The 13,921-nt window shown below is 38.4% G+C and overlaps 2 protein-coding genes across 3 annotated transcripts in view; one reads left to right on the forward strand and one right to left on the reverse strand.

Moving 5' to 3' along the window:
• GLS (glutaminase) overlaps nucleotides 1-7,807 on the forward strand; it is an 80,116-nt gene extending 72,309 nt beyond the window's left edge. Inside the window, exons 15-18 of the mRNA XM_059928379.1 lie at nucleotides 873-934; nucleotides 2,072-2,148; nucleotides 2,233-2,296; nucleotides 5,069-7,807. Of these exons, the coding sequence (XP_059784362.1) occupies nucleotides 873-934; nucleotides 2,072-2,148; nucleotides 2,233-2,296; nucleotides 5,069-5,225 (360 nt within the window). The 3' untranslated portion in view covers nucleotides 5,226-7,807. The remainder of the gene's footprint in view (nucleotides 1-872; nucleotides 935-2,071; nucleotides 2,149-2,232; nucleotides 2,297-5,068) is intronic.
• Nucleotides 7,808-10,526: 2,719 nt separating this feature from the next.
• Nucleotides 10,527-13,921, reverse strand: part of STAT1 (signal transducer and activator of transcription 1) — a 43,249-nt gene continuing 39,854 nt past the window's right edge. For both annotated transcript variants that reach the window (XM_059928385.1, XM_059928386.1), the window contains exon 25: nucleotides 10,527-11,689. In XM_059928385.1, the coding sequence (XP_059784368.1) occupies nucleotides 11,675-11,689 (15 nt within the window). In that variant the 3' untranslated portion in view covers nucleotides 10,527-11,674. The remainder of the gene's footprint in view (nucleotides 11,690-13,921) is intronic.

Raw genomic sequence — 13,921 nt, forward strand, 5'->3', positions numbered from 1 at the left:
CCGTTGGATCATCAATATGAATGTTGAAGTTGCAAAGTTTAAGACAAAAGTGGGGATTTATGAAGTATTTACAAACAGTGTATGTTCAATAGTTTGGTTTCTCAAAAACAGGGTTGGATAGTCTTTATGAAAGCAGACCAAAATCCAGTGGCCTTTAGGATAACTAGCCTCTTCCTTAATTAATGACAAGAAAGTGGATAATATCAAAAGAAGATACACTTTGAATTCCTGGAGTGCTCAATGTCAGTGACTTAATATTTTGGGAGTTTATCCACCTTTTGGGCCGAGGCAGTGTCACAGGCTCTGAGAATGCCCCCATTTGTACTGCCTGGCCATTGAACTGAAGACTGCCTTTCCAGTGAAGTATAGTAAGTTTGAGATGATTAATACTGAATGTTGTCTCTGAAGATTTCCAAAGAAGCCAGTGATTGGTGAGGACAGGGATTGTTGGCAGGGATTAGACATTTATATAGCATGACTTAGTTTTTAATAATGATGTGATGTGAATTTTATGAGTATACAAGTCAGCTCCCACCACTGAGACACACTAAATGAGAAAGGTTCCAATTTTCAGTTGCCGCAACTATGTGTGTTTCACAGGTCAGAAGTTTCCATTCTTTTGTGCCAATTGATATCATTCCATTCCTTCCCTCATGTCTCTTTATTGTTGGATTTCCCCTCATAATCCTCTATTTAAAAAGAAAAAAACACACGTGTGTTCTTTTTAGTTACAGCAGTACACTTACGATAAATTTTTGTGTGTGACCCAGCTGAAGTGTTCAGAGCACATGGAAACCACTTACCTGGTGACAGTTGTACATTCTATGTATTTATTTTCCCCTGTGGATACCTGAACTTTCTTTTCTTCACAGGTAAAGTCGGTGATAAACCTTTTGTTCGCTGCGTATACTGGAGATGTATCTGCACTTCGAAGGTATGTTAACAGGGTGGGTTAGCATATGGCTTACAGATGTTTATGAAGTTGCTTCTGGGCAAAGGGCCACTTTAAAGCTAAATAAAGTCTCACTGCCATTTTCCTCTAATAAAAATGATCCAAAGTTATATTAAGTTCCCACTTCCAGTGCCTTAGTCTTGCTGTACAGCCTTTCCTCTTCAACCTCCTATAAAAGCCCAGTCCTCTGTTTTCCCAAGTGGTAACTGTTCAATTAATCTGGCTAATTGGTATTAGTGTTTTACTGGAATTGGACAATGACTTTTCAATCCCCATCTACCCACCACTCTCCATCTTTGGAGGTGAGGGGGGTGGTGGGCAAATAGGGGCACTTGGTGTTCTGCAGATCCCCAGTGCTGGAAAGGCCATATAGGACTGTATACTTAACATAAGGTCTCTTGTAGAGAGTTGCAACTGAACTTTAAGGTGGAAAAATGTCTATGCTTAATTTCCACCTTCATTTTAAAGTGTGATTAGTACTTGCATCAGCAGTATTGTATTATAAACTTCAAAGCTGCTAAGAGAATAGATCTTAATTGTTCTCACAACAAAAAAGAAATGAAAATTATGTCACATGAATGAGAGGTTTGCCAACACTACAGTGGTAATCGCCTTGCAATATACAAATGTATCAAATCAACATGTTGTATACCTTAAACTCACATACCTTTATTTCAATAAAAATGTGCACTTTATTTTTTTAATTTTAAAGTCTGATTAGTACTTGTAATCTGTAGACTGTAAAATGTTAAAGAATGGGAGCCTTAGTGAAAACATTTAACTTTAGTATAGTTGTTAGTTTCTTGCCCTTCCAATGCGCAAATTTAGGGTATCGTTGTGCCACCATTCTTGTGTTTTGGAGAATAATGTAATGAAGCTTAATCCTGTGAGAGATGGTGAACATTTCTTCTTATCCAAAAAGAGCAAAGCTAAGGAAGAACGGTGAAGTGGCATTTACTCAAGGTGTCTGTGTACTGGTTAAACAGGGTGTCCCATTAGTGAGCCTGGTGAAGGATGACACCTGTCTCACAGGACCTTAGACTGAACTGATGGAGGAAATGTTACAAGAGTGAATTAAATTTTTTATATAATGAATAGCTATACTTAACAAATTTTCAGATTTGCTTTGTCAGCTATGGACATGGAACAGCGAGACTACGATTCTAGAACAGCACTCCATGTAGCTGCTGCAGAGGGTAATATATGAACCACTCATTTATTTTTTTTCAGACTTAATTTCTACTTAATACTAAAACCTGCTTGTTTTGTTTTGGATGTAGGTCATGTTGAAGTTGTTAAATTTTTGCTGGAAGCCTGCAAAGTAAATCCTTTCCCCAAGGACAGGTGAGCCCTTAAGTTACTTTCTAACATATAATTGGCACGCCAGTGTTTTATCATACAGGGCTATAATAGTTAAATGGTGGTATATTTAAATCCACTATGTATATGTTGGAGTCGTTACTGAATTTGCTATGGAGCCTTATAAAGGCAACCAACAAAACCTTGTTTCTGTTCAGTAGATCATTCTCTCTCCTATATCCTCTTTCTTACCTAAGAAGGTCTCTTAGAATTTTCTTGGTTAGCCTGTCAGTTATCATATTGTATGAAGAAAACAATTCTTGGTGTCTGGAAAAATAAAATAGGAATTTTATCCTCGTGGGCCTTTTGACTACACAGGGTAGACAAGATAAACATTTGCAGGGGCATATGAAATACGTGTAAGGAGACTACTGTTGCAGACCTCTAAAATGAATATATTGGAGTTTGTTGAAATTCCTGGATTTGGTTGGAGTCAGTTGTAGAAAGCTTCATGGAAGTTGAATTTTAACCAGTGCTTTGGGGAAGAGATGAGATTTGAGGGCACGGAAGGAAGAGAAGGGCACTCTAGATAGAGTGGGAGAAATAATGCCTGGAATATGTTCTGCTCCTCTCCTCTCCCTTCTGGTCCACATGGCAAATTGACATTCATCTTGCTGTAAAATACTGTTCACAAAGTGGATAGTCAAGGGAGGGGTAAGAGTGCAGCTTACATATATACATAGGCTTAAAGTAAAGCCTGTACTAATATACTGGCATGTTATATAACTGGAGTTACATAACTGGATGAGTCAGTGAGTAATAAGAATATAAAGGTTCAGAAGAACAGAAAAAAAAATACTTGGTGGGAGAGGTTTGATATTTATGATTAGGAGTTTGGGTATTTGAGGTCTATATGAAGTAAGTTTGGAGCAAGTTGATTATTCTCTAGCTATTAGATCTTTCTGTTTTAGTAAGGTTTTACTATTTTTTATATTAGTGGTTTGGGTTTTATTAGCTCAGCTTGCAAGATATGCAGAAAAGTTATGACATCAGTGTCTGAAAACTGTTAGCAATTTTATAAGTATGGTAACACTTTGATTACCTAAAATCATGATCTTTATTGGCAATATTCTAAAACCTCATGTTAGGGTGACAATTCTCCCTTTTATCCTCAAATGTAATGCCCATACCAGCTCTTTCTAGAGCAAGAAACTGAAGAGAGTGTTTTCCCCTGCCCCCAGTATTTATAATCCCAAGTAAAACACTATTACAGGCTGGAAATATTTACTGCGCTTTGCATGTTTAAGGATCAAAATGTTTTGTTTTGGTTTTTGCCCTAAATTGGCCTCTAGGAATGTGAAAGCAGAAACACCCATCTGAGAGGCAAAAGTTAGCTCAGTAACTAACTTGGTAACTGAGTATTCATGATTTGAGAATGTAAGCTAGACCAACACGTCTTTTTTCTCTATTTCATAGAATCAGTGTCACCTCAAATTGTAAAATAGGCTTGAGCAGATTTAGTGTATGCTTTAGAGCTGATATTTTGCATTACTTCATGGAAAAGAAGAGTTGTAAAAAAAAGATAACTTGCAGTTAACATTCAGTTTTTCCAGAAAGAGATAATTATACGCTGTAGATGATTGAGAAGTCACCCCACCTCCCGGTTTCAGGCCACTGACTCCCTAACTTAATGAAGGCCAATGTAGAAGTAAAAGGCAACTTAATTTAGCAGTTTTTTGAGAAGCACAAAGATACATGTAAAATGTTACTTACCTGATTTTAAAACTTAAGACCAGGTTACCAAACTTTATTCAAAAATATTTTTTAAATGAGATTGTTTTAAAAACCTTTGAGTTCCATATTGGGGCCCCACTGAGAAGGTAAAAGGTTAAGAACAAAGAAAGAAGGAAAACCAGAAGCTGGTGAGAGTGGCGTGTGAAAAAGTGGAGTCAGAGAGCCTGGTAGCCATGGAGAAGTGAAGTGACATAAAGCAGAGAGTGGATGAGAAGAGAAGCTTAATAGTTTGTGAAGTACTAGGGGGCTAATTATCATGCTCTGTCATTTACTTGGGTTGTGATTTACAGGGTTGGCTCCTCTTTCAAAAGGCTAATTAGCTGATTAACCACTGCTGGCAACTCTTCCTTTCTTCTTGTCTCCAGTCTTCATCTATATGACTCTAAAGAGCACAGCTCAGAAACACACTTCCTGTGGAAAGGGTAGCTGTTCTTCTGGCTGTGCAGTGGTCCAGTTGAGCCCCGAGAGTCCCATCCTTACCGGAGATGATGAAAATGTCAGTTCCTCTGAGGCCAGTCTTGCTCCTCCAAAGTATATTTGAGCCTTAATAAGATCGTGGTTATTACCAGACTTCTGAGATTTACTGTGATTTTACATTGACAGGAACACAAATTTTCTACCAAAGGCTAGGGTGATAGATGCTATAGAGCTGATTTTTCTTTGAACATTCTATTTAAAGAGTGATCCTTTGGGCTTTCCATGAAGTTAAAATTTAGAAATACTAGAGTCTGTCTATCTATCTGTCAACACTAGAACTTCCCATTCATAAGCACTTAGATAATGTGAACAAGACCCTTTTGCAGAAGGTAGTTTTCTCTTCCTCCCCATATCCCAAGTTGTCTCCAAGACCACTTTTTGGATTATAAATCCCTTTCTGCATTTCATCAATATTACTTGTAATATTGCTTAAATAGCTAAATTTGAATGGCCCTTTAACCGGCATTTAAAATCTAAGAATGCTGGATTATCATCTTTGTACAGAAATTACCTAATGACCCAGTCCATGCTGTGCTACTTGTTTAGGTGGAATAATACTCCCATGGATGAAGCGCTGCACTTTGGACACCATGATGTATTTAAAATCCTGCAGGAATACCAAGTCCAGTACACGCCTCAAGGAGATTCCGACAATGGAAAGGAGAATCAAACCGTCCATAAGAATCTTGATGGACTGTTATAATGGTCTTAAGCCCAAGATTTAAATCACTTACCTATTTAATTGTGGAAAATGATTATGAAGAACATGTGTATTTCTATCTGGTAGTGATGTATATTTTACGACATTTGTCATTTCAGTGTTACTGGAGTTTTCTTCATTGTGCACACAGGACAAATCTGATCTCTTTGGGAAAAAATAGAAATAAAACAATCTCCCTCCATAATGTGAGCAATATTTACCTCGCGCATTGTATAATTTGATGTAAAAGAAGCAGTTACCAATGCTAGCTTAACTGTGTGGTCTTTGTGATTTATTTTTGTGTATTTTGTGAATTTTCAATTTATGGTGATGATCTGCTGATATGCATTTATAAATTAAACTCTGTTGTACAGTCTGTCCAAATGGATCAAGGCTGCCTTTAGAAGCAAAACAGTGTGATTTTCATGACTTCAAATATGTACTTAGAGTGTTTGAACAGTTATATGCACTTATGGTTATATGTTTGAAATATCTCGTCATCCTAGCTTCATGATGTGACTCTAAAAATTATAATAGTTAATAACTATTAGTAGGATAGACCAATTCTGACTAGATTGTATCAGGGAATCTGTTTAAGATATGTTTGGTGACCAAAACATATGTGTGAATGTAGTTAAAATAATTTTTGAAATAATTTCCTTTTTCTATATCCCCTTAGACCAGCCTCTCTTCCCAGATGTTTAGCTATTTGCCTCTTTCCTTTAGCTGGGAAAGTGGGTGCTGGCATACTATGCAGTTTTCATGTTTTCCACAATAAATCAGAAAACGCCTCATGTACCTGGCATCCGAGCTGTAACTATGCCATTTGTCTATAGGAGATGAACCAGAGACAAATTACTAAGCTAAGTAAGTACAAATTAGTCAAATTCATCGGCCAATAAAAGGAAGGGATGTGCTACTGCAGCTCTTTAAGAAGATATTTTTCAGCTTTCAGGATAAAGATAAATTCAGAAGTGCTCTAAGCTACCAAAGTTATTATGAAGGTATGGGAACTGCTACAAATAACATTTGTTTTTAAACCTGTCATTAAAAGTCTGCATCAAGATATTTGTTCTATTTGGGGGATCACTAGATCACTCCAGTTTTCTCCTGGTTTTCTACCTTATATTTTTTGTGGACTTTTTAGAGTTTAATAATAAGAAAAGGCCATTTCATTTTAAATCGAGACCCATCGTTTGTCTTGGAGAGGAACTGCACACATACATTATCCTGTCATACCTCAGAGGTAAAAGGGTATGTTAATAAGGACTTCTGATATTAAGCACACACACAGGCACATACGCACGCACACACACACACACACAAATGGACTTCTTTGAAGCTGTGTTTAGTGAAATGTGCAGAATCCTCAACTACATGAATGCTGGTTGTTTCATTAATATACCAAATTCCTTTTTTTTTTTCTTTTTCTATCAGCACACACTGCTGCTTCCAAGCTTTATCATGCCTAATGGCTCCTTTCCCACTCCAGCAGCCTCCAAGTGTTTCGATTATTGCTTCCAGTCTAAGTCAGTGACTTCAGCCATTGCCCCCTTATTAACCTAGACGTGTTCTTTTGGTGGAACACGCTGGTGTTCCTTAACTGAGCTGCATCAGGCATGAAGCCGTTCTCGTGTGTGTGCTTCTGTGGGGAGTATGGTGGGTGGGTGTCCAGCCTTGCTGCTGTGTTCCTGCCTCATGGATCTATCAAGACATGTAGACAGGTGGTATTTGTAAAACGCTGCAGAGGAACAGCATTATTCCCAAAGATATTATGGGGTAGACACTCTTTAATAGAAATCAACTGAAATAACTGCTCAAACAGCAGCTTGCTCTGCGTGATTTAAATGAAACATTAAGATGGTTCAATTACACAGCTTAAAGATTACCAATGATTTTGAGGCTTTTCTCTAATAAAAAGAGGTTCTAACTATTATTTGGGAACAAAGAGTTTTCATCTTTTCTCAGATCATAACTATTTTGTGAAATCTTTGTGGTTTAGTTAAATGTGCCCTTATTTACCCATGAGGTTATTTATGACTGTACACTGGTTCCTGCTCTGGCTGTTTGCTGTTGGCTGGTGATAATAATGAGTACATTTGATTTAAATGCTTTTAACTGTGCTGTTAACTGCTGCCATCAGTATACTCCAAAGATCTTTTTGTTTTGGCTTTAGGATCATATGTGCTTTTTCTGTACCACAGAGCTCTATATGGTGGTGTTTATTTAAAGCTTTGTATACACTGTTGTTTTCGCTGGTCTCAGTTCTAATTATCATCTCATCTTTGAGTGTAATGTGCTGTACCCCACTGCTGCCCACACTGCCCTTTAGCTGCAGAGCTGGATTAGCTATCAACCATTTAATGCTGTTACCTGCCTGGCAGAGACTGAATGACCTGATGTTGGATTTAGATTCTTCCTGGGGATTGTACAGCTATGAATGTATTTGCTTCCAGAACCTCCCAAAGTGAATCTAATCTTAAAACTGTAAGTTGTAAGTATTCTGAAATTGGAAAATATTTATTTTAAATGAAATTAGGTAGTGTTGCTTTTTACAGCTTAATAAACACATGTATCAAAAAAAACCTGAAAATGAATTTTTTTAAAGATTTTCTCTTATATCACTGGGTTGGGAACTCCACTGAACACAGGAACTATGTCGAGGCATTTTTAATGCCTTCTGTGGGCCAGGTACTATGCGCGGTGTCCAGTGGGGTTACCGCAATGACTAAGATGACAATTCTGTAAGCAGTTCATCCCTGAAGGTGAGAAGACAGGCAGGCATGTTTCTAGTCCTCTTAGAAGCTAACACTATCCTTTTACAGTTAGGAGGTGCTCAGTAAATATTTGCTGCATTGAATCTTTCACTAGGAGGGTTCTAACCTCCTTTAATGAGAAGAGAGGGTATTTTCACAAAAGACTTGACGTCTATTTGTGGAGCTGCCACACTGGGGTCTGTGTAGGACAAGCTGGTAATGGCAGCTCCCACCTGGTCCATGGGTGTGTGAAATGGCATTCACTCCCAATGCCAGAAACCTCTGGTTTAGGGTTAGCATACGGTTTTCTAACCACAGAGAAGGCACACGAACACCACATATACCATGGCTGTCCATTTTCAACAAAGTTGTTTGTCACAAAGTAATTTGCTTTGCTATAGCAGTCAAATGTGTTTATTTGTCTGTATTACTGACATTTTAGAACTGGAAGAGATATCTGAAATCTCTAATCTTCTCACCCTTTCATAGATGAATGCCATTACTTTGAAACTGTGTATATTTTTGTATACCCTTTAAATTATTTGTAGCTTTTGGCTATGTTTGCTTCACAAAAGCTTTCTTAAGTTTTAATAGGTAAGATGTTTGTACCAGAACATACGATCCAGTATCTCAGAACATCTTAAGTTCCACCAAACTAGAGATCTTTGTCTGTTTTAGTTTACCGACTTCGTTTCCCAACCATCTAGAATACTGCCTGGCTCATGGCAGGTGCTCAATATATATCTGGTGAACTAATAAATGAAGGAATCTTAACTAACCAAAGAAGCCACTTGAGTAAGCACCCCTTACTCTGGGCACAGCATCCCAGTTCAAAAAGTAGGTACCAGAGCTTTCAAAACAACTTCTAGTTTTTTCCTGGGATAGTCAGATGTGAAAGGAATGCTTTGTTCAATTAAGACTTAATATTCCATTTCAACTTACAGGCAACAAATAGACTTCCATCATTGAATGCTGACTAAATAGCAAAATCTATTTATTGCCATCTCAGAAGACACTTTCCTGAAAAGGGAGAAATTTGTCCTGAGTGGTGCATAAAAGTCCTAGGCTTATAAAACCCCATACCAGAAATACTCTTAAAACACACAAACATCCCTTAGCCAGGATCTATTTAGTGACTTCTTACAATGATCAATTATATAGAAATACAAACATACCGGCTAGGCAGGGCAATTATCTACTTCACTCCTTGGAGAAATACAACTCTTCATGTTCGTTAGGAAGAAACTTTATATTTCCTAGATGTAAATACTACAGATAGGGAGGTGAGAACAGTCATATTTGCTATGAGGCCAGGATTCAAGCTTATACCACTATTCCCTGATAGCTCATCAAACAACAGTTGAGTCTAACCTGCCAGACTTACATCTAACTTGGCGATTCTTTTATTTTACTGTTTTTTTTCCAGCACACAATGCCTTTTACTTTGAGAAGGGCACAGCTTTCTAGCTTATAACGTTTTTGGAGAAAAAAAATGGCAGCTTTCTGTGTGGGTGTAGTAACTTCTCAGAAAGTAACACCTCACCTCATCAAGGGGGTGCGTGTGGAGTTCAGATGCTGCTATGGGCACAATACACAGTCCCATGTTACATGTATTTTAAAAGTTAAAAACTTGCATTATAGCAGTACTGAAATTCATTTTAAAATAAGTGCCAAGTTATTTCTGCATTTGGAGGCAGCTCTGGTGGTCACCAAGACCAAAGGACTTTTGTTTGTTTGCTATTTATGGTACTCATTATAGCTTGTTTCAATAATGTTTCCTCTGATCTCTTCCACCAACCTATCTTAATCTGGGTAAGAAAGGGTAACGCTTAGGAAAACGGTATTAATCGTATTTAAAAATAAGGACTGATATATTTTTATGCTTAATCATAAGATGAGAAAAACATCAAACCTATACATAATGCCAGTAGCTTTTTAAATCTTTATACAAAATATTATTTGTAAGAGACTAACTTTATAATTTTAATACTTTTTAAAAGTAAACAAAGTCTCTTGACTGGTACAGTAAAATGAAACTATGCCAAAGCACTCTCAGAGGGCAAAAATATACCAAAGAGTTAAATATTAGCAATTAGAAACAATTTTTTTTAACTGTCATCTTTGTTCCTTCATCATTTCAATTTAAAAAGTCAACGCAAACCCAGTCAGGTTGATGGCAATCATCTTATGTAAAATCTGAGAGGAGGCCTTGATTTGTGTTTAATACGAAGGAAAGTACCATGTGCATATTGTATTTAATGCAGTACATATACTTTAGCTTTAATTTTGAGATAGACTTCAAGGAAACTTTATTCCCACCAGAAAAATACAGTATTTACATAACAGTATGATTGTGGTGGTGACAGGAGAAAAATAAGATGCAGCTGCAGACAGCAGTTTGTGAATGTTATCTAGAAGAACCCTGTCAAACCCACTCCCTAAACCACTTTTTTGCGTGTCAGTGCTAATGAAGGGACGAGGTAAGTAACACAACACACTTCACAAAACATCATCCAGTCCAAAAAGGGTCTAGAAAAAGCACAAGAGAGACAGTGGAACCATTTGCAATGTATTTGTGAGAGAAACACATTTATCAGTGAAAAATACGCAATTCTCAATGCAGTTACACAGGGTGAGTTTTCAAATTATTTGACTCTCATAATCTCTGGTTAATGATTTGTCAGTTACTATTTTCTCTTCTCAATTTGAAAATTTTATGACTAAGGCTAAATACCAGCTAATAACAATAAAGACAAGTGAACCCATTTAAGAAACATGCATTAAATTTCTGAGTTTGTCTATATCTACAATTAATTTCAACTTTTTGAAAAATAACAGGATTTACCTTAAGAGAGCTGTTAATAGTTTGGCTCCCTTGATAGAACTGTGAAGACAATTTCATTTACTAGTGACCGTGATGAAGGCAGAATATTCAGCTTTGGATATTAAAGTTTAAATGGAAAACACTACTCACAAATTTGGAAAGTTTACTTCCTTCCATTTGATATTAGCCAGTATCATAAAGCCATAACAAACAGAAAAACTAATTCTCCCGAGAGAGAATTTGTCTCTAGCTTTGAATGGCTAGTGTGGAAGATATAATAAAGAACACAACTTTTATCCTCTGCCCAGATACAGGATGGCTACCTTCAATAAAGAGGTGATGTAATTCTATATAAACTTAACTTTGCACTATTTCATAGGCAAACCATTGGAAAACTTCTAGCCACATTTAAAGCAGAGAGAACAAATAAGAATTCTCCAGAATAGAAATATGCCAATCCTGCATGAAGCAGTTGCCTAAATAACCGTGTGATCTACCCAACCACCAATAACAACTGAGCACTGACTCTAGGCATGGCATTTGCTAGATGCTGCTAAATGTTTCACCTTTCCCAAAGGGCTCTCATTCTAGTTCTGATGTTTTTGGTGTATCTGGATGTTTTTTATTTGTAAAACCCACTCTGTGGAGAGGGCCTTTCAATTTTACCTTCAATAAGATGCATGACGCCCTTCAGAGTAACAGATGTTTCTGAATTAGGGAAAAATCCACTTGCTATCAACAGGTTGCAGCGAATTTGCTGGCCTTTCTTTTGTTTCCCTAGAAACACAGGATGTGAAGGAACAGAGTAGCAGGAGGGAAGCACAGGTGGGAAGGAAAAATGTCACCAGAGAAGATGAGAAAAATTCATGCTCTTATACCGCATTCATCTGTAAAAAGAAAATGTGGTTACATTTATTACACTGCTCTTGTAAAATGCAGACTCATATATTTAACATTACTTGTGTGTTCTACAATGGAGTAGTAGAAAGACACATCCCCCGGCAAAAAACCACCATGGAATTAGAGGGCCTTCAGCATGTGCTATCCTTTCTCCTGGACTAATAAGAGACCTTTTATGTCACCTAAGCTGATGGATTATTACTCTGCAGCCTGCTGGCTTAATTCTGTCAATTCATCCAAGCTGCATAAAGCTTTTTGCTAGTATGCAAGTCTGGGGACAGAGCAACGTGGCAAATCTGCTCATGCAAAACAAGAGTGAGGCAATGCTGAGCTGTATGCCAGAGGGAGAGAGGGATTTGGGGGAAATGACGAATTTTCCTTAAAGGCCACTCAGCAGGAATAACAAACGAATGAGTTTCAGGTAGAGGCTAGAGAAGTAGAATCATTAGGGACCCCTCCACCTCCCCCAGCAGGCCCCCTCGGAGGCAGTGAATTGCTCATCCAAAGGACACCGGCCTGCCACCGACTTCCTATCTCACTTCCATGCTGGGCTCTCCCCTTAGACCAGGTGCTCTCGACCAGGGGTGATTCTGTCCTCTGGCAACATCTGGAGACATTTTGGATTGTCATGACCGGGTGTGGAGGTGTGTGTGCTCCTGGCATCTAGTGAGTAGTGGCCAGGGATGCTACTATACATTCTGCAACGCATAGCACGGCCCCATAACAGAGAATCATTCAGACCCAAAACACCAATAGCAACACAGCTCTAGACTACAAGCCTCTTGAGAACCGAGTCCTTTTTTTTTTTTTTAATCCCGAGTACTCAATAGTGGGTGGTACATAGCGGGCTCCTAGGAAAATATTTTGGATTGAAAAGCACAATGAAGGTTTTGCCCCTATGTTTCAGTCTGGCTGAGAGTAAAATATGTAAAGATGGTGGTCTTCAGAGAGAGAGAGAGAGAGAGAAAGCAAGCGACCCTGGATTCAAATCCTGTCACTGTCTCTTACTAGCTGTGTGACCAAGTCATGTTACTTAACCTCTAAATCCCAAGGTCCTCATCTATTCAAAGGAGACTAATAGTCTCTAACAGATAGATTTGTTGAAATGATTAAATTATACAGCATATGTAGAATGCTTAGTAGACTAGATGGAAAATAGCAGACAATTAATAAGTGTTATTTAATATTTATCATTAAATTACTATCAGCTTTGTCCAAGCTTTGCCCAAAGGCCTCTAGGAGAGGAGACTGGTTCTCATGTAGTCCCAGAGGAAACAGTTTATTGTACAGGAAAGCCAGACTAAACAAGCACTGAAGCCAGGCTACAGAGAACACTGGTGCTCTGTCCCTCAGGAGCCTGCGGTCCTCCTGCTCCTGAGGCGGCACCAGGCGTTGGCCCCAGTGCCCCCTGGTCCAGAGCTGCAACCTCCAGACACGGCCGAAACCAGCCAGCTCCATGAAAGGTCTATTTCAGAGCATATGCCCTAACTCCAAGAGTGGATGGATGCGGAAAGGAAATCGTGGCCAAGGTTGAGGACAATTTGGGACAGACAAGGTGGAGTCCACCCAATTCAGAGACTAATCCCACTTTAATTTTGTCTAACCAGTGCTGTGCCCATATTATAGCTCTTAAATCTCCTATGGGTTTACTCTGGAGATCTGTGTGTGCACGTGTATATAAAAATAGATTTATTTTATTCTACAAATGAAATGAATGAAATCATCTGGAATGAAATGGATGGCTCCTGGGCAGGGGGAGAGGGGATCCAGAGCCACAAAACCATTTCCTGGCATTTATTTAGAGTAATTAAATTGCTCTCACAGTATCGTTCCGAGAGCACAGAGAAAGCAGTCATACTGCATGCACAGATGGAGGGGACTAATCCATCTTATTTTCTCAAGGTCACAGGGCATAATGGTATGACAGAGTTGGAGCTCTGATTTCCAAATCCCAAACACAGGCCTCTCACCCAAAGGCTTCGCTGCCTTCGTCTTAACAAACCAGAACAACACATACTCAGTGTCAAGTGCAAACAGCTTCTCTTGGGTGCAGGTTTTGAATGAATCAGAGATCAGCTTTCTGTGGGGGGCATTCCAGGAGAGTAGACAAGAACATGCAGTCTAGAGACACCCCAGGTGGATTCAAATATTCGTTCCCTCATTTACTAACTACTTCATCTTAGTCAAGTTTCATAGTTTTGGAGAGTCTCTTTTTTCTA

Source organism: Balaenoptera ricei, chromosome 7 (genome assembly GCF_028023285.1).
Source record: "Balaenoptera ricei isolate mBalRic1 chromosome 7, mBalRic1.hap2, whole genome shotgun sequence".
Lineage (NCBI taxonomy): Eukaryota > Metazoa > Chordata > Mammalia > Artiodactyla > Balaenopteridae > Balaenoptera > Balaenoptera ricei.